At 42.7% G+C, this 20,637-nt stretch overlaps 1 protein-coding gene across 6 annotated transcripts in view; it reads left to right on the plus strand.

Annotated features, from left to right (window-relative positions):
- SMCHD1 (structural maintenance of chromosomes flexible hinge domain containing 1) overlaps window positions 1-20,637 on the plus strand; it is a 172,604-nt gene that overhangs the window by 108,846 nt on the left and 43,121 nt on the right. For all 6 annotated transcript variants that reach the window (XR_013345168.1, XR_013345169.1, XM_077810407.1 and 3 more), the window contains 4 exons: window positions 2,838-2,917; window positions 5,536-5,693; window positions 15,821-15,936; window positions 18,328-18,389. Coding sequence is in view for 4 of the 6 variants with exons in the window: in XM_077810407.1 (XP_077666533.1) it covers window positions 2,838-2,917; window positions 5,536-5,693; window positions 15,821-15,936; window positions 18,328-18,389 (416 nt within the window). In the remaining 2 variants the exon portion in view is untranslated. The remainder of the gene's footprint in view (window positions 1-2,837; window positions 2,918-5,535; window positions 5,694-15,820; window positions 15,937-18,327; window positions 18,390-20,637) is intronic.

The following is a 20,637-nucleotide window of genomic DNA, read 5'->3' on the forward strand; positions in this document are numbered from 1 at the left end:
TCTATCACTGCCCTGTCCAGAAAAACAGACTCACACCTAACTTACCAGCTCCCAGAAAGGATTCAAACCTACCAATTGTACAAAATCAAGAAAAACTTTTTGAACCTAATGGAGAGAATTGCTCATACCAGGGTCAAAATAGGCATGTCTCTGGCCATAATTTTACCAACAGAGGAAAGATTTTGGAAAGATACACAACTTCATTACAACAGGGTTTTTTTTGGCAATTATCTCTTTCAGCTAGGATTGCTGGTGCCACACATTAGTATCACCCACCTAAATGGGGTTTCTAAATATGTGCCTCTAGAAATTCCTTCTGAATACCTGAAATCATTCAGTGTATGCAGTCAAAATTAGACTTTATTTCCAGTCATGTCTGAACATTTGTTTGTGCACAGGTAAATATAAACTATAAAAAGCCAGTCCATTTTGCACTGTAGACCCTTGAAATACTCACTATGGAAGGAAGCATCGCGGGGTTGGACGTATACCTGGAAAACATAACCATGGGATTATGGTGTGTCACTCAAAAAAGGAAAGCATCCAGTTCTCTCAAGCACACACCTGTGGTTTCCAAAATCACAGAATAGACATCCTGTTTAGTTCACTTTGAAAGCTCTATCAGTAAGGTGTCTGATCAGAAACATAGGAATGGTCATACAGAAACAGACTAGTGGTCTAGTAAGTCAGTACGTGGCTTCTGAGAGTAGCCAGTACCTGAAACAGAGGAAAGTGCAAGAAAACCAGTGGTAGGTTGTTACAGAATAGCATGGAATAGGGGAAGTTATCTCCTACTTTTGTTAGAGGCTGGCTTGTGATCTGAAGCATGAATGTTTTTACCCCTTCCAAAACCAGAGAGTAACGAGAAGTTGAAGCTTTGATACAATGGAAATAATATCCTGGTCAGAGAAGAATCCACTGCTTTTCAGGACAGTTCATATAAAGGAAATAGAAAAGAGTGTGCTGAAGTCCTTCTAGTCTTGTGTTGGCCCTGAAGGTGCTTGTTTGGATTTGATAGCCAAGGAACCTCAATTGTCGCTGCAGAAATGACTAGGCCTCTTAAAGCAGGGACACCTCCACCCAGACCTGGACCACTTACAGTTCACAGCCTGGACATTGGAAGAGAAATGTGGTTCAAAAGAGATTTTCTCTTAGCCTCATTTGTACATTATGGAATCCATAAAGAACTCTGGGGCAGGGACTGTCATTTGTACAGTGCCAAGCACAGTGAGCACTGGACTTCAGATGCTACCAGAATACAAATAATAATCACAAATTCTTGTGATCTTAGCTATTCTAGAGTTTTTCCAAGCTGATTGGTTAAAGTTCTACACCTAAACATAATGGGGAAATAGAGTACCAGCATTAGTGTCATTCTTCATGCAGACGTATTCGACTCCCCATCTGAGTCTGAGGTATCAAGACTAAACGAATGGCAGATTAGACAAGCCTGTGGCTAGCCTTTTTAGTTGTCATTGCCTCTGAAAGACATTCTTTGTTGTTTGTTCTATCTATACAAAATACACACTGCTGCTATTGGGGAAAATGTCGTCGTAGCTTCAGAAAGCTTTCTGGCCAAAGTATGTTCTTCTTTCCACAATTCTTGGGAAATCGTTCTTTCATCATTTTGTTCCAATCCTTAGCACTCCTTTGCGAGGTCATAGCATAAATGGGCATCCCTAGAAATCTACAGATATACCTTGAACCTACAAAGTACATGTGGCAAATGTACCCTGTTTTGATTCCATCCCAACCGTCAGGCCTCAGATTTTCAAAGTTGCTAGATGTTAATGTTGCACCAGTTGGTATGATAGGCATTTGGAAACCATTCACAGAGGGAATCAAGGCTCCTTCTATAAGATCCGCTGTGGCATGAGACATACGTGTCTGAACCTCATGTGAGAAAAACTGACAAAATAGGTTTCTGTTCCTCTTGAAGTGTCATCTTTGGAAGAAAGGTACTACTGGATTGGATTCCAAATTCCCTTGATATACAAAGCTTTTGTCTTTATGTGGGATAACTTCTATTCTGCCTTTTGTTCTGCTGGATTAAAATTCTTCATCCTTTCCCATGCTACTTCTGGGAATCAATGCTTGCTACTTCTCAGCAATAACGTTGGCCTACCTCTAAATTCCACAGGTGAGAGGCATTATCCATTTGTTTTGAATGAGAGGAGACGCTTCTAACAGGAATTTCAAATAAGTTCTCAGTCCTTACACTTGGTTAATAGTGAATTGGTGTGGTATGCAGTTGGCAGTTTTTTGAGCACTGGTCCGTTTGTGTATTCCACTGGGCATGCACATTTATAATAGTATGTGTATATAGTATATCTATATTTCATAGCCATATATACCAATTATATCTGTAATATTCTGTATTGTAATCATCCTCAAAAAACTCTAAACAAATCTAGAATGGATACAAATGAAGAAAAGTGGGAGGCAGTTTGTAGAGGGTGCAAGAGACTTAAAATATAGCCCAATTAACATATTACAGAATAACTAAATTGACATCAGAATCTAGCAAAATATATAATCATAGTAAAATATATAAGCCGGTAAATTAAACCAAAATCTGCTTAGTCAGACAAGATGACTCTGAGTGTCTTAAAGACTGGTCAAGGATATTCCAGAACCTGTGAAAATCTTAAGAGTCAGGAGAGGTACAGTATAAAAAAAATGAGCTGAATTGTCAGAATACAAGGAAAAGTATTGAGTTGAAATAAAGTGTGATAGAAAAAGGGAAAACGATATTTTTGGTCTAATTTAAGACTTGACACTATTTCTGTGTCATTAAAAGATAAAATTTTCTTGACAACCTTCAACTCTCTTGACAGATCATTTCTTCAAGCCAACAACATAAAACAGATGAAAATGGTAGGGCTAATCTGGGAGTAATTAGTATTCATGCACCCAGGTAAGTAATGGAAATGTATAGACAAAAATTAACTTCTGAAAATACTCTTATTAGATACCTTTAAGTTAATTAGCTGCATGTTTACTAAGGTAGTTGCCAGGAAGTCATCTGGAGCAAAGTGCAAACACGTAACTTATTTACGTAACTTATTTACTCCTGGGGGAATTCTGCGCTAATGCGTGTGCGCATAATTAATGAGCCACACATACTTTTAATTTTTTTGCACAGAAAAAAGCTTCTGATGAAATGTTGCTGCAGTACCGCCTTTTGCCCACCAAATGGCATTGTGGCGATAGGACACAGCTGCTCCCTGCAGAAAATAACTTCTGCAGTTCTGCCTTTGATCTGTGGCGATAGAACATAGCAGCAGCTCCCAGCCAGCTAGGGACAAGAAAGACCCTGCGTTCTTCGCAGCACCTGCCAGGCCACGTCAGGAGACCAGGGCTATGGGGAGACAGTGTGGGTTGCTGGGGGGGAGGGGTCAGACAGGGTCTTATAAGGGCTAGTGGGGGAGGACAGACTGGGGCAGGAGGTGAATGGGAGTGAAGACGCAGGGCCACATGAGCAGAGGTGGAGGGGGTGCAAAGCTACATAGGGACAGAGGGTGGCTGAGTGGGGACAGAGAGACACATGGGAACTGAGAGGGGGGACAGGGACACAAATGGATTTGAGTGGCTGGGTGGGGGCACAGAGACGTGGGAGGGGGTACAGGGACACAGATGGGGAGTGTCTGAGGGGACACAGAGCCACATTGGGACAGGGGGAGTGGGTTTTTAAGTGTGGGTGGAGGGACGCATGGAGGTTCAGGAACACATGGGAACAGGGGCAGATGTGCCTGACTGAATGGGAGAGGCTAGGGGTCAGCCAGGGTTTGCATGGGGGAAGCTCCCTAGCAGTCCCTCCCCATCCCCCCAGAAAATCTGTTCCATATTTTTCCCTCTCATACCCAACAACCCTCCAAGTTCACACTCAGTCTCCTTCCCAGCCATTTACTTCCCTCTCCCTCAGCTCCTCCATTACCCCTGACTCCCACAAGCCTTTGCACTGCTTCTGTGGGGTGCGGGAAATACGGTTCTGTATTGTAGTTTAAATGAATTATTACTCAGAACTCTGTATTAATATGCCTAGTAATGAATCTATTTCTCAAAAAACATTTCCTGAATCTTTCTTTGTTGTCTTTATTGTTACAGACATACTTGCTGACACATATTTTGAAATAAATGACCAAAAATAATTGAAACTGGTGTGATTATATTGTTATTTTGACAAATAAAATGTGCAGAATTTTGCTGAATTTTAAAATATTGTGCCCAGAATTTTTAATTTTCTGGCACAGAATTCCCTCAGGAGTAACTTTTTGTTTGGGTGCATAGGCTAGGCTAATTGTTCAGCTTTGAGAAAGTCATTTTATAAACACTTTTTTTTACAGAATGTAATAGCTTACTCCATACGTCTGCCAAGAGAAGCTGCTGCTCTTGTTTTGGGGATTTTTTTTAGACATGGAAAAAAATATATTAAAATGTACATTTTAACCACTATGTAGCACCTAGTGTAGATAGGGGTTTAACATCTTTAAAAATGTGTTACTGCCTAGGGTTAACCATACCCAACTAACATGTTAAAGTCAATTACACTTATTTTTAGGGGTGTACCAAGTGGTGTTTAAAAATATTTGGTAAAATGTTTTGGTAACATGTTTTTTAAACAAATACATTTTTCCCAGTCTAGAGAAAGCCCTGGAGTAGAAAATTTAAGGAGCATTGGAATGAAAGAGAAATAGTTATAGGTCCTGTTAAGGAGCCTAGAGTTTTCCAAATATATTTCCACCACAAATTAGCTGTAATTATTTTTTTTCTTGTCTTTAAAGACTCCTGCATTCCATATAAACAGACAGAAACTAAGGGACTGAGGCCAACTTGTTTCCTTTTATAGGTGCGGTCTTGGTGACACAGGGAGCATGGTTTGAGACATTCAACCCAAGATAAACTATAACAATTTTTAATACTTCTGAGCCAACCAGGTGGCCCAGAGGAGATGTGTGGATCCAATAATTGTAGTACTCAGTAACTAAGTTATTTTTTAAGAATTTTTCCAAAGGGCCAAAGCAGTTCTATATTATGCAAAAATATGTGAGGGTGACGTAAACACACATTTTTCTGTCTTGATGCTTACAGTGTTTTATATCAGTTAATACTTTTGCATTTTTAACTTAAGATATTTTGAACAAAAATAACTTTTTAGGTTCGAAGAAAAGTGTTTGAGTCTTTCAGCATAGCTAAAAATGTAGTGTTTTAAATAAAAAAAAAAAACCCAGATTTCTGTATTATGAAGTTAATGACCTCTTCATGGTCTAATAGTCTCAGTGTATGTTGCTAGGTGTGAGGCCTGTGTTCAGCTTCAGTCTTTGGCTAGCAAGGACTGGGAATAGTTTAGAAGACACTTCTCTCAGGTGACCTTTTAAATCACTCTCTCTCCTTCCAGTCCTAATGATCTAAACTGTGCTACAAGTCAGATCTTGAAAAGGGGACTGAGAACTGGTCAAAACGGTGGAATATTAAAGCAAAAGTAAATGCTTATTGCACTATAACAATTTGTTATATGATTATTGTATGTTTCAGGGGAGAGCATACATTACAGCTTAAAGCCTCCTACAACAGGAACACATTAGATTGCCCTACAATCAAGTTCAATGTCCTGCCTGACCCTGAGAAACCTGTGTGTATGAATGTTAAGTATGACAAAAATGCTGCTTTTGTAGCAGGAAGTACCTTCCCTGGTGAGTAGCTCTACTTAAATTAGCCTTTTTTTCTTTTTCTTTTTTTTTCTTTTTTTTTTTTGTAATTTTGGAAACCAGCCATCCAAATAAATTATGGCTTTTGATGTCTGTAAAAAGTGATTTGTGAGATTTATTTCAATGATGATCAGTATTTTCATACATCCCTTTTACCCGAAGTTCCATTATACCTGACTGGCAAAAGCCTATACAATCAGCATTTTGGCTTCACCTATCGAGAAACGGGAGGCAAATATGTGAAATGATTGACAGAAGTTCCAGTTTTGCCCTTTTTGCCCAATTTTTGCCCAAAGCCTGCTAAAAGCCTGGAGGAGAAGAGATGTCTTTAGGCTACGGCTACACTATGCAGCTTTTAGCGACACAGCTGTGTCACTACAGCTGTGCCGCTAAAAGGCGCACAGTGTAGCTGCTGTTTGTCAGCAGGAGAGAGCTCTCCTGCCGACAAAAAGCTTCCACCCCCACAAGCGGAAGCGGCTCTGTTGGCCAGAAAGCCCTGTTACCGACAAAGCGCTGTTTACATCGGGGCTTTTCATCTGTAAAACTTTTGTCCTTCAGGAGGGTGTTTTTTTTAACATCCCTGAATGACAAAAGTTTTGCCAACGAAGTGCAAGAGTAGACAAAGGTTTAGTCATCATGCCCCTCTCGGTCTTACTCCACTTTCTTTTCTTCTACCAAAAAAAAATCTAAATTAAATAGTCCTTCAACTTGTGGGCCTCTTTGCAATGTATACAGAATTGGTCTTGTGGGCTGGTTCCATTTGTGCCCACTCTGAGATGTTTTTCTCCGTCACTGGCTCTTTCTCTTTTCTGAAGATGTTGCTCTGTAGGCTGGGAATCCCACCTCTGCTACCATTTCTTCCCCGGGTGATGGAGGAGATTCAGTTTTTGACCTGACACTGCCCTTCTTGCATCACCATGAATGTCACAAGCTGGTAGAGTTCACCCAGATAGCAGCAGTGCAGGAGATCTGACTCCTATTTAGAGGAAGTCCAGTATTTGTCATTGTGTGGAACTCTAACCATTGATTGGTTTGCTCCACACAAGACAACAAAACTCCCCGTGGAGATCTCCAGAAACTTCACTCTCAAAATCCTTGTGACAGATTCATTCTCCTATCGTTGGAAAGAAAGAACTAGGAAACTGTTTCCATTTTATTCCTCATTAACCAAGGATGGCAGAAAATCAGGCTGGGCCTGGTGGAAATAATTTTACTGTCACAGTAATGCTTCACCAGGCCTTGATTTTTCTGATGTAATGAGCATGTGTGTCTTGCACCAATTGAAGCTACGCCTTCTCTCGATCCTGTTTCCACACCCAGTTTTCTGACCCAAAGTACGTGGCACTAACAGCCTGGAGAAATTGAATAGACTTGAAAGAGAATCTGTTGGAGGAGACCCCCCCCCATTGCTGACTGCCTGTCCAGAAGCCAATCATCCACTGTAGTTAAATATTATGACAGGTTTATTTTAGCCCATGAAAGCTTATGTCCAAATAAATTTGTTAGTCTTCAAGGTGCCACAAGGACTCCTCATTGTTTTAAATATTATGGGATCGTGCATATAGCTTCTCTTGGGCGGGATGACAAAAGGAAATATCTTTGTATAAGCACCTGTTCCCTCCAGTATGCCCTTCAGTTCCTGCTACAGGTGTTTAAAGTGACCTTTCCCAAATATACACCTCTAATCTAATCCAGGGGGAAGGGATATTTAATGCCGTCCTTGTGGAAAATGGCTGTTATGTTCCCAAAACCTGTGATTGGTTTTGAATGTTGTTACGGGTATGATGGGGTAGCTTCTGAGACCTTATTTACGTGGTTCCCAAGAACTCAGCTCAACTGTTGTTGCGGTTTCTTTGTTGGCATACAGTCAAACTACCCTTGAGTTGATCAGGCTCAAATGTAGCCTGTGGGTACAGGCATTCTGTTTCTAGCCTGCTGATCCATTTACCTCCCTAATCCTATCTCCCAAGAAATGAGGCCTCACCAATGTCCAGTTACTCATGTCGAGCCAGGCCTACATGCTACAGCCTTTGAGTTTATGGCATATTTTCCCTTTTTCGTTGCTGATTTCAGTTTGCAGGGTGAGCAAGCAAAATTATTGGATTCATTCTCCTCCCTTCAGTTCTTTCCAGACAGAGCCGTGTTTTCATCTTCTCCCAGATTTATTCCAGGAGTTAAATTCAGATTTTTGGACCCTTAATCTTCTCCCAGTCAGTTACTTAGATTGCGCCTCAGTCTATAGGCACCTCAAACTTCGTCACTAGGCCATATCCTAAATAATCCTTCTTCAGATACTTGGCCTCTAGCCAGTTGTCCCTTAATTTTCATTTCCTGGATTTCAAAAATTTAACTTTGGGCCATCAGTGAGCAGTTTTTCTAGTTTTTTCCTTCTCTGGGACAAAATTTGGAGACTCTTTAAAAAGGGATGGTGGTGGAAGATCTTTCCTGAAATGGGATCACCAAGTTCCTTTCTCTCTTTCCTCTCTCCTCCCCCAGAATGGTGGAGCTAGATAATTGGAGCAAGCTAAAAGTGAAAAGTGTTTTCATTTGACAGGAGGTCCTTAAGAGCAACAGAAGGAGACCTTCTTCTTTCAGTGATGTCCCCGTGGGTGCTCTACTTTAGGTGTTTGAGCGCCCCTTTGCTTGTAATTGAGGATTTGTGGGAGCAGTGCCTGGTTGTGTCGCACATGCGCAGTCCCTGTCTTGCACCGCCTCAGGCGGTTAACTAATGCTGTGCGACTAACGGTCCCTCAGTTCCTTCTCTACCACCTTTGGCTTGAGTCAGAGCATTCAGCAGCACCTCAGAGCTTGGTAATTTACCCCTTTTCCATTAGTTCTACTTCAAATAGATAATTTGTTTTCCTCGTTTTTCTCCCCATTTCTTTTTCTCATTAAAAAAAAAAAAAAAAAGTTTATTTCTTCCCTCAGTAGAAGTTGGGATTTCATTTAACTGGTTGAGTAGTGTGTAGTTCTCCCCTTATGGGGGAGGGGAAATACTCCCCTCAGGGGCATGCCCAGCTCACTGGGCTTTAAATGCTGCTTCACCTGCAGGCTTCCAATACTGATTTCAGATGGACACTCTGTGTTCACCGCTTAGGCGAAGCACACATGCCTCAAAAGTGCCCACATTGTCACAAACTGACAGCCCGGACCAGGAAAGCCAGAGACTTGTGGCTTAAACTGCTGCTTATGGAGAAATCTCTCTACCCGGCGTCTGAGCCAGAAGCATGGACACCCCTGGGACACAGTTCACCAACTTCAGCCTCTGAAAGGGGCTCTTCTTTGTCTGTGACTCACGCAACCACCCTGCTAAAAAGTTGGCTAAGAAGCGTATGTTGTCCCCACCAGTTCAAGAAACGACCAAGAAACAGCATCCCCCAAACTGAGAAACCTTGTCAGTACCAACAGGCACCACAGCCAAGATAACGGGACCTTCCGGTACCGTGGGGACCGTAAGAGCTAACCAGGGGTAGGCAACCTATGGCACGTGTGCCAAAGGCGGCACATGAGCTGATTTTCAGTGGCACTCACGCTGTCCGGGTCCTGGCCACCAGTCCGGGGACTCTGCATTTTAATTTAATTTTAAATGAAGCTTCTTAAACATTTTTAAAACCTTTCTTAATTTACATACAACAATAGTTTAGTTATATATTAAAGACCTATAGAAAGAGACATTCTAAAAACATTAAAATGTATTACTGGCACATGAAACCTTAAATTAGAGTGAATAAATGAAGTCTCGGCACACCACTTCTGAAAGGTTGCCGACTTCTGAGCTAAATACACCAAGAGAGCTAGCTCCAATGAAGGCACCAAGGGGAAACAGAAACCCCATGTCTCTGCACTGGCAGATCCATCCCAGCACTCGGCACCTCAAAACAACTGCAGCCTTTGCTGTCACCTCCTGTCAGTGTAGCGCAAAATTGTACCCTTACAGACGACAGCTCCACAGCAGCCAGTATCTACCGTTCCCACATCAAGGGTACCGAGGCTGTCGGCACCACAACAGTTCTTCCTTCCCAGAGACCTTATAGTATCCTCGACACCTGACTCTCCTATTCTTGGCACCAAGATCACTAGAGCACTGTCGGTACCGAGCCACTGCACTGCCATCTGCTCCCCCATTTTCAAGTGATGACGAGGAGGGAGAGACATACCCCTCACACTGCTCTTCTCCCGCTCACAAAATGATCATACTGGCCCCACCACACCAGGGGTACTATACATGGACCAAAGAACAATAGTGTTACAGGCACCCTTGGATGGCTCCTATGCCCTTCCCTCCATCGTGGCAGTATTGGGCCCCATGGATGGCATATCCCCCACACCACCTCAAACCTCCTAGCCCACATAGGGAGGGTACATGGCAGTCACCTGTGCTGTCAGTACCAGGGCCATCTGAGCCCCCTGAAGAGATGACAAGCGAACAGGAAGAAATCTGTGAACAGGAAGTCAAACTAACAACTCATTTGTCTTTCTCTGCCCCAGATGACACCATCATGCCCCCTCCTCCTAATGCAGAGGACGACTTTAGACATTTCCAGAATCTCTATAGGAGAGTTGCAGATTCCCTTGACATCTCCCTGGAGGAAGTGCAGGAGACATGACATAAACTCGTTGACATCCTGCAAATATCAGCATCATTCAAAATCACTTAACCCATAAATGATGCAATCATGGAACCTGTCAAACACCTCTGGCAGACCCCTGCAACAGTCACTCCAACCTGCAAGAGGTCTGACAGGAAATATTAGGTCCCTGCAAAGGGAACAGAGTTTCTTTTTTCACATCCCACACCAAACTCCCTGGTAGTGGGTGCTGTTAATGAAAGGGACAGATAATTATACACACAAAACACACCATATGACAAAGACTGGAAGAGACTTGACCTTTTTGGCTAAAAAACGTATTTCTTAGTGACGCTTCACCTTAGAATGGCTAATTATGAGGCGTTATTAGCAAAATACGACCACACATATTATGGCAAACTATCAGATTTTACTGAATTTCCCCTGAGGAGAAAAAAAGCAATTTGGTGCACTCATTTCGGAGGGCCAACTGATTTCCAGGACAGCACTGCAAGCTGCCCTGTACTCTGATGGTATAGCAGCATGATCTACAGCCACCTCAATCGTAATGAGAAGCGCATCCTGACTGCATCTCTCTGGCTTCCCCAAAGAAGTTCAAGCAATAGTGGAGGACCTGCCGTTCAAAGGGCCCAAACTCTTTGCAGCCAAAACGGATAAGTCTCTGCACACCCTCAAGGACTCGAGGCGACTCTGAAGTCCCTGGGTATCTATACTTCTAGGACAAAGAGAAGACAAGGAAAGTATTACAACCCACAAAGATTCCAGTCCACACCGTATGCACAGATACACAGGCAATACGAGCCACAAGCTCGGAAAGAACAGCCCCCAAGGAGATGACAACTGTCAGCTCAATCTAATATATCTCATCAACCATCTGCCAGGCAGCAAGTTTGAGATGTTGGTCGAGGGCCCGAGACCCCCACAACTTTCAGCTGAAAACTACCATCTCACAGCCATTCAAAGACCATTTAAGTTCCTACTGCCCAATCTGGCAATCCATCACTGCAGACAGATGGGTGCTGGAGATAATCAAAGTTGGATACTCCATCCCTTCTATTTCCAACCCCCCTACCCATTCTCCCTCCCCGTCCCTCTTCAGGGACCCCGCTCACGAAGATCTACTGCGTCAGGAAGTAATCCACCTCATCCAGCTAGGAGCAGTAGAACTGGTACCAACAAAATACAGAGGGACAGGTTTCTACTCAAACTACTTCCTCAGACTAAATAAAACAGGAGGATGAAGGCCCATTTTCGATCTCCAATGGCTCAACAGATTTGTCAGAAACCAACACTTCAAGATGGTGACTCTGGCAACCATTATCCCAGTGTTAGAAATAGGGGACTGGCTCGGTCCTCGACCTCCAGGATGCATACTTCTACATAATGATTCACCCATCACATGGGAAGTTTCTCCAATTCTATCTCGGACCAGATCACTTTCAATACAAGGTATTGGACTAAACCATGTTCAATCCTCCATGAATTTATGTAGTTCTTTTTTGAACCCAATTATGATCTTGGCCTTCACAACATCTTCTGGCAAGGAGTTCCACAGGTTGACTATGCGCTGTGTGAAGAATACTTCCTTTTATTTGTTTTAAACCTGCTGCCTATTAATTTTATTTGGTGACCTCTTGTTCTTGTGTTATGAGAAGTTGTAAACAACACTTCCTTATCTACTTTCTCTACACCATTTCTTTTCCAAGCTGAAAAGTCCCAGGCTTATTAATCTCTCCTCATACGGAAGCCATTCCATACTCCTAATCATTTTTGTTGCCCTTTTCTGAACCTTTTCCAATTCCAGTATATCTTTTCTGAGATGGGGCCAAATCTGCACACAGTATTCAAGATGTGGGAGTACCATGGATTTATATAGAGGCAACATGATATTTTCTGCGCTATTATCTATCCCTTTCTTAATTATTCCCAGCATTCTGTTCGCTTTTTTGACTGCCGCTGCACATTGAGTGGATGTTTTCAGAGAACTATCTACGATGACTCCAAGATCTCTTTCTTGAGTGAGAACAGCTAGTTTAGACCCCATCATTTCATATGCATAGTTGGGATTATGCTTTCCAATGTGCACTACTTTGCATTTATCAGCATTAAATTTCATCTGTCATTTTGTTGCCCAATCACCCAGTTTTGAGAGATCCTTTTGTAGCTCTTCGTAGTCTGCCTGGGACTTAACTATCTTGAGTAGTTCTGTATCTTCTCCAAATTTTGCCACCTCACTGTTTATCCCTTTTTTCAGATCATTTATGAATATGTTGAATAGGACCGGTCCCCGAACAGACCCCTGGGGGACACCACTATTTACCTCTCTCCAGTCTGAAAACTGACCATTTATACCTATCCTTTGTTTCCTATCTTTTAACCAGTTATCAGTCCATGAGAGCACCTTCCCTTTTCTCCCGTGGCATCTTACTTTGCATAAGAGCTTTTGGTGAGGGACCTTCTCAAAGGCTTTCTGAAAATCTAAGTACACTATATCCACTGGATCCCCTTGGTCCACATGTTTGTTGACCCCCTTAAAGAATTCTAGTAGGTTGGTGAGGCATGATTTCCCTTTACTAAAACCATGTTGACTATTCCTCAACAAATTGTGTTCATCTATATGTCTGACAATATTGTTCTTTATTATAGTTTCAACCAGTTTGCCTGGTGCTGAAGTCAGGCTTACAGGCCTGTAATTGCCGGGATCACGTCTGGAGCCCTTTTTGAAAATTGGTGTCACATTAGCTATCCTCCAGTCTTCTGGTACAGAAGCTGATTTAAATGATAGGTTACAGACAACAGTAGATCAGCGATTTCACATTTGAGTTCCTTCAAAACTCTTGGGTGAATACCATCTGGTCCTGGTGACTTATTGCTGTTTAATTTATCAGTTTGTTCCAAAACCTCCTCTAATGACACCTCAATCTGGGACAGTTCCTCAGATCTGTCACCTAAAAAGAATGGCTCAGGGTTGGGAATCTCCCTCACATTCTCAGCTGTGAAGACCGATGCAAAGAATTCATTTAGTTTCTCCGCAATGGCCTTATTGTCATTTAGTGCTTCTTTAGCTCCTCGATTGTCCAGTGGCCCCACTGGTTGTTTAGCAGGCTTCCTGCTTTTGATATACTTAAATAAAATTTGCTGTTACTTTTTGAGTAGAAGAGGCAGCTAACAGTTCCTCAAATTCTTTTTTGGCCTTCCTAATTATATTTGTACACGTCATTTGCCAGTGTTTATGCTCCTTTCTATTTTCCTTACTAGGATTTAACTTCCACTTTTTAAAGGATGCCTTTTTGCCTCTTACTGCTTCTTTTACTTTGTTTAGCCACAGTGGCTCTTTTTTGGTTCTCTTACTATGTTTTTTAATTTGGGGTATACATTTAAGTTGAGTCTCTATTATGGTGTCTTTAAAAAGTTTCCAATCAGCTTGCAGAGATTTCACTTTTGGCACTGTACCCTTTAATTTCTGTTAACTAACCTCCTCATTTTTATGTAGTTCCCCTTTCTAAAATTAAATGCTACAGTGTTGGGAAGCTGTGGTGTTTTTCCTGCCACAGGGATATTAAATTTAATTATATTATGGTCACTATTACCAAGCAGTCCAGCTATATTCACCTCTTGGACCAGATTCTGTGCTCCACTTAGGACTAAATCAAGAATTGCCTCTCCTCTGGTGGATTCTAAGACCAGCTGCTCCAAGAAGCAGTCATTTAATATGTCAAGAAACTTTATCTCTGCATCCCATCCTGAGGTGACATGTACCCAGTCAATATGGGGATAATTGAAATCCCCCATTATAGTAACTACCCACTTAACGTCCTCTTGCTTAACGTTGTTTCGATCTTAGTCCCTGCTCAATTACAGAACATGCTCCATTTAAAGTTGTGCAATGCTTCGCTATAACGTTGTTTGGCAGTCTGCTTTGTCCACAGCTGGCAGCCCCCAATCAGCTCCCCTACGCCCCCTCCCCCCACAGCACCTCCCGTCCGCTGGCAGACCCCGCGGATCAGCACCCTCCCGCTTTCCCCCCGCCTCCTGCCCGCAGCAATCAGCTGGCTTGCGGCATTCAGGAGGGAGGGGGGAGGAGTGAGGACATGGCGTGCAGTGGCCCCCTCCCTCCCCTGCTTCTTGAACACCGCAAACCAGCTGATTGCCGTGGGCAGGAGGCAGGGGAGGGACAGGGGAGGCTACCCGCCGCGTCCTCGTTCCTCCCTCTTGCCCCCTCAACATCGCAAGCCAGCTGATTGCCGCAGGGAGGGAGAGGAGCGAGGGCATGGCGCGCAGCCTCCCCCGTCCCTCCCCTGCCTCCTGCCTGCAGCAATCAGCTGGCTTGCGGTGTTCAGGAGGGAGGGGGAGCCTGCGCGCCGTGTCCTCGCTCCTTCCCCCTCCCTCCAGAATGCCGCAAGCCAGCTGATTGCCCTGGGCAGGAGGCAGTGGGGAGGAGCAAGAACACAGCATACAGAGTAAAGGGGGTCGGAGAAGAGGCGGGTTAAGGATGGAGGCTTGGGGGAAGGGGTCGAGTGGGTGGGCCGAGAGTTGAGCCCCCCGCCCCTGGTGCTTGCAGCGTAGGGGAAGCTGCCGCTGCTGCTGCGCAATGTGCTTCTCCTAGCTTACAGCACCTTCATCCTCCTTGCCTGCCTCATTGTCTCCAGTGCCAGTGGGCTGTGCCTGTGTGGAGTAAGACGGAGGCACCTCCCAACTATACTACTGTAATGTATGGCAAAAAAAAATTTCCCTGGAATCTAACTCCCCTCCATTTACATTCATTCTTATGGGGAAATTGGATTCGCTTAACATCTTTTCACTTAAAGTTGCATTTTTCAGGAACATAACTAAGTAACTCCTCACTGTTACTGTATTATTATTGAGTTTTTTATTTTAATAGCCTCTCTAATCTCACTGAGCATTTCACAGTCACTATCATCATCCTGGTCAGGTGGTTGATAATATATCCCTACTGTTATATTCTTATTATTAGAGCATGGAATTTCTATCCATAGAGATTCTATGGTACAGTTTGATTCATTTACAATTTTTACTTCATTTGATTCTACGCTTTCTTTCACATATTATGCCACTCCCCCACCAGCATGACCTGTTCTGTCCTTCTGATATATTTTGTACCCTGGTATTACTGGGTCAATGGGATAATATTTAGCCCTTATTATTTTGTAGATAATGTTTCTGTAAAGTGCTCTTAAATATGTGTTTAGATTAATTGTGAAATACTCTTGGATGCCTCCTAACCAATGTGTTATGCTCATACAGCATTTTGTGTTTATCTAAAATAAAACTTTTTCTCTCCAGTGTTCTGTTTTAAAGGATAATTAGTTTGCACCGCCACAATTTAAATATGGCCTAGCACTCTTTCATTCTCAATTTTGTGGTCTGCCTAGGAAAAATTGTGGGAGGGAGATGGAGGACAGTAATATTTTGCACGCATTATTTTTGAAGAAGTTAGACATGAGTTTCTGAATGTGAAACTGAGTCTTAAAAAATAACATTTTCATTTATTTATTTATGCAGATTTTATGGTTAGTGTAATTTCTGAAGATAACAACATTATTAAAAATATTAATCCAGGACGGATTTCTATGAAAATGTGGGAAGGACAGAGCAGTGAAAACAGAGTACCAGCAAATGTGAGTAACTGGAAAATATTATAACACATTGATCCTGTGAATATGACACAGACAACGTTTTCCAGAAGGGAATTCTATATGCTTTGTTTAGAGAAATGTCTTTTTCTGGATTGCAGCTTTAAGTGTTAATTTTACTGCATGTACAAGAAATTTATGTCCAAGCCAGCTGCTCTCCCCATTACTTTAAACAAGACTAAGCTGAAATCCTGCCCACACTTTAGTCATTGAAAAGCTTTCCTTGCCTTTAGTGGGGCAAGAATTGTACCCTAAACTTTTCCAGTATTATTCACAAAAACTTTGAAGGTGCTTCCCAGCCTATACCACTAGACTAGCACCCCTCAGCAGGAATCTTTCCAGCTGGGGAAGGAAAAGGGGGGAGGGGAGAATGTCAGAAAGCTGCCTCTGTGCATGTGCCAATAAGCAGAGTTCCTCTATCAATCCAGGTTCTGGATTGGTGGGTGTACTTCTGACCGAAGCAATATGCAGTAAGAGAAATTTTATTGCTGTTTTTTTCCATCATATGCTTTAAGCTTCTGTTTGGTTGATTGCAACACTAGCTGTTCTTGTGGTTGGAAGTGAAGACAGGCTGTGGCTCTTTGTACAAAACATTTTTCTTCTTAAAGCGTATTTCCACAATTCTTTGGTAACTTTCCTTGGCATACTAAGGAACAGTGCTGTGTTCACGTATGGATTAGTTCAGTCATCTCTATTATGCAGGGACTGAGAATACCAAAATAGCTTCTGAATTACAAATTCTTTCAGAAAACTGCTATGCTCAGTTTTCTTAATTTAAAAAACTTATTTAATGGGAACAGCTTTTAAATTTTATAACAAACATACAATTTTTAACTGATGTTTACTAGGGATGTAAATAGCATGTAAAAATCCTACCCATGTAGCTGATTAAAATTTTATCGGTTAAACGTTTTACTGGAGAACTGGGGGGATCCCAGCTGCTGGCCCCAAGCTCAGGGATCCCTGCTGCCACCGGCGTCCCTGTGCCAGCCCACGGGACGGCAGCTGGGACCTCGGGTGTTTGGGGTGGCAGCAGAACTGTAACTGATAAGCATCAAGCTTATCAGTTAACCAGTTAAACTTTTACATCCCTAATGTTTATGATGAGATAACTGGCTCTGTGGATGAGGGGAAAGCAGTAGACGTGTTATTCCTTGACTTTAGCAAAGCTTTTGACATGGTCTCCCACAGTATTCTTGCCCGCAAAAAATAAAGAAGTATGGGCTGGATGAATGGACTATAAGCTGGCTAGATTGTCGGGCTCAATGGGTAGTGATCAACGACTCCATCTCTAGTTGGCAGCCAGTATCAAGCGGAGTGCCCCAAGGGTCGGTCCTGGGGCCTGTTTTGTTCAGTATCTTCATTAATGATCTGGAGGGTGGCGTGGATTTGCAACCTCAGCAAGTTTGCAGATGACACTAAACTGGGAGGAGAGGTAGATACGCTGGAGGGTAGGGATAGGATACAGAGGGACCTAGACAAATTGGAGGATCGGGCCAAAAGAAATCTGATGAGGTTCAACAAGGACAAGTGCAGAGTCCTACACTTAGGACGGAAGAATCCCATGCACCGCTACAGACTAGGGACCGATTGGCTAGGCAGGAGTTCTACAGAAAAGGACCTAGGGGTTACAGTGGACGAGAAGCTGGATATGAGTCAACAGTGTGCCGTTGCTGCCAAGAAGGCCAATGGCATTTTGGGCTGTATAAGTAGGGGCATTACCAGGAGATCAAGGGACGTGATCGTTCCCCTGTATTCGACATTGGTGAGGCCTCATCTGGAGTATTGTGTCCAGTTTTGGGCCCCACTCTACAAGAAGGATGTGAAAAAATTGGAAAGCGTCCAGTGGAAGGCAACAAAAATTATTAGAGGACTGGAACACATGACTTATGAGGAGAGGCTGAGGGAACTGGGATTGTTTAGTCTGCGGAAGAGAAGAATGAGGGGGGATTTGATAGCTGCTTTGAACTTCCTGAAAGGGGGTTCCAAAGAGGGTGGATCTAGACTGTTCTCAGTGGTAGCAGAAGACAGAACAGGGAGTAATGGGCTCAAGTTGCTGTGGAGGAGGTTTAGGTTGAATATTAGGAAAAACCTTTTCACTAGGAGGGTGGTGAAGCACTGGAATGCGTTACCTATGGAGGTGGTGGAATCTCCTTCCTTAGAAGTTTTTAAGGTCAGGCTTGACAGAGCCCTGGCTGGGATGATTTAGTTGGGGATTGGTCCTGCTTTGAGCAGGGGGTTGGACTAGATGACCTCCTTCCAACCCTGATATTCTATGATTCTATGGTTTCGTAAGACTTGATAGTACGTTACATATGAAGTGCTTTAAAAATTTGTATCTGTTACATTTACCTTTTTAAATCCTGTTCTTTTCAGGTTACAACTCTTGGCTGTAGTAAAGTCAAGGATGGCAAAGATGAGGGCTTCTTTTACTTCAGGTTTGAGCAAACTCATTTTATAATTAGAGTTCATAATAGAGTAAGCATTAACAATATAGCTGTTGGAGAAATGCTTTAATTTCAACATCATTGATGAGAAACTGGTATATTCTCATGTATTGGCATGATATGCATATGGAATGGATTCCTTCACAAGAAATAAACCCTGTTCTTTTGGGATGTGAACATTTTACATATAATTTGTCAACATATTTAGAGATAGTTGTGGGGTAATGCATCCCTCATTTTGAGGCTACCTTCCCTGTCTATAATTTGGCATTTATTTGGGGTGAAGGAAAAGGATACTTTTCACTCATGCCTTCTCCTCTGTCCACAATCAGTGGCGGAGATGCTCTATTTTCTGCCTCGTAAGTTACCCATTAGTTCACAGTACTGGGTTATCTCCTTTCTCTGCAGTAGAACCACAGTTATCAACCTGTCAGCTCGCTCACATCTTTTCCTTATGTGTCACAGATGTCCTGCCTGTAATGGCAGGACCAGACAGCAGCAGAAGGTGCTCCCTTTCTCTGGAGCAGATTTTATCAAGTGAGCAAGTGTCATGCAAAAAGCGGGTACCTGAGGAGTGCTCGAAAAGTAACTTAAATAAGTGCGAAGCAGTCTGAGGAAGCAAATAGGAATCCTGTCAGAGTGCCAGGATCCTGTAGTGCACTCTTCCCACAACTAACAGGATTCTTCATAGTGCCCCTACTTGGATGACCTTTTCACACAAGCGTCTTTCCACCTAAATGCAGCTAACGGGAGCACATCCGAAGTGTGCATGATCACTTGGGTGGTAATTGTTCACAAAGAAATGATAAGAACAAAAGGCTAAGAAGCCTAAAAATGGTAAGTCCAAAGATTGTTGTTCAACCTCTCCCATTCTCAGCAGCTCTGCCCTTGAAGAAAGCAAACTGTGTCTGACTATGACGAGTCAGAATCAGATTCTCAAGAATGGTTCTTTACACCACAGTTTTGATATTCTTGATATTAAGCCTGGTAACATGGAGGAAAAAGGACCTAAAACTAAGGCAAAGTCCTTCTCCTTTGAGATTATCGTAAGATCTGAATGAGAACTTGCAGATAAAGCAAAGAGGATTTATGATGAAGTTTTACAACTAACAGGAACCAAAAGTCTCCCTAACTCGGATACCCAAGGCTGATGAAGCAGTAGCCTCACTAACAGAAGATATGGTTACTCCTTTGTGGAGAGAGACTTCTTTTCCCAAAGATACCATAGATAAAATGATGGAGAGTATCTTTTACAAGGATTTCAAAGCTTCTTCAACAGCCATACAGATATACTTTGCAAGAGCCAGAATGGCTAAATGTGGTGATCTGAAGAAAACTGATCTTTTTAACTAGGATAAGTTTTTTGTCTTTTGATAAAGAAAATGTACCTCTGTGGCCTTAGATTCTTTTATGGTAACTGAGGTTTAGGGCAAAAGCAGACACTAAGGTGTCAATAACTATTCTGATGCTCTGTATCTAAATTTGGAATACTAAGTAGTAGCTGACAACAAAACAAAAAAAATCCAAACCCTAAAATCTTGCTTCCAAACACTACTAAGTATTAGAATTAGACTATAAGGCCTATTACAGATCCAAGCAGTTCTTTTGTTCCTACCAAAACCAAATATACTCAAGAGAATTTTCCCCCCAGGAGCGGAGGCTCCAGAGGGAGACCTAGGCAGCCCTCTTTTTCCTCATTCATTTCCATCCTACCAAACCCCACATTGACACAGACTGTGCTTCCGTGCAAGTTCATCTGGGGAAGGCAAGAGAGTGTCTCACCCATTCTAATTGCTCATGGAAGAGTCAGTATTGGACAAAGGTTCTGGAGATGTCTCTTGTGTGCATCCATGTTGCATTCAGATATTTTCTTTCTCCATTCTTCATAGTGCCCCTGACTTCTCTCAACAAAATAAATGTTAAGTATCAGAGGGGTAGCCATGTTAGTCTGGATCTGTAAAAGTGGCAAAGAGTCCTGAGGCACCTTATAGACTAAAAGACGATTGGGAGCATAAGCTTTCGTGAGTGAATACCCACTTCGTCGGATGCATCTAGTGGAAATTTCCAGAGGCAGGTATAAATATGCAAGCAAGAATCAGGCTAGGGATAATGAGGTTAGCTCAATCAGGGAGGATGAAGCCCTCTTCTAGCAGTTGAGGTGTGAACACCAAGGGAGGAGAAACTGCTTTTGTAGTTGGCTAGCCATTCACAGTCTTTGTTTAATCCTGAGATGATGGTG

Source organism: Eretmochelys imbricata, chromosome 2, assembly GCF_965152235.1.
Source record: "Eretmochelys imbricata isolate rEreImb1 chromosome 2, rEreImb1.hap1, whole genome shotgun sequence".
Taxonomy (NCBI): domain Eukaryota; kingdom Metazoa; phylum Chordata; order Testudines; family Cheloniidae; genus Eretmochelys; species Eretmochelys imbricata.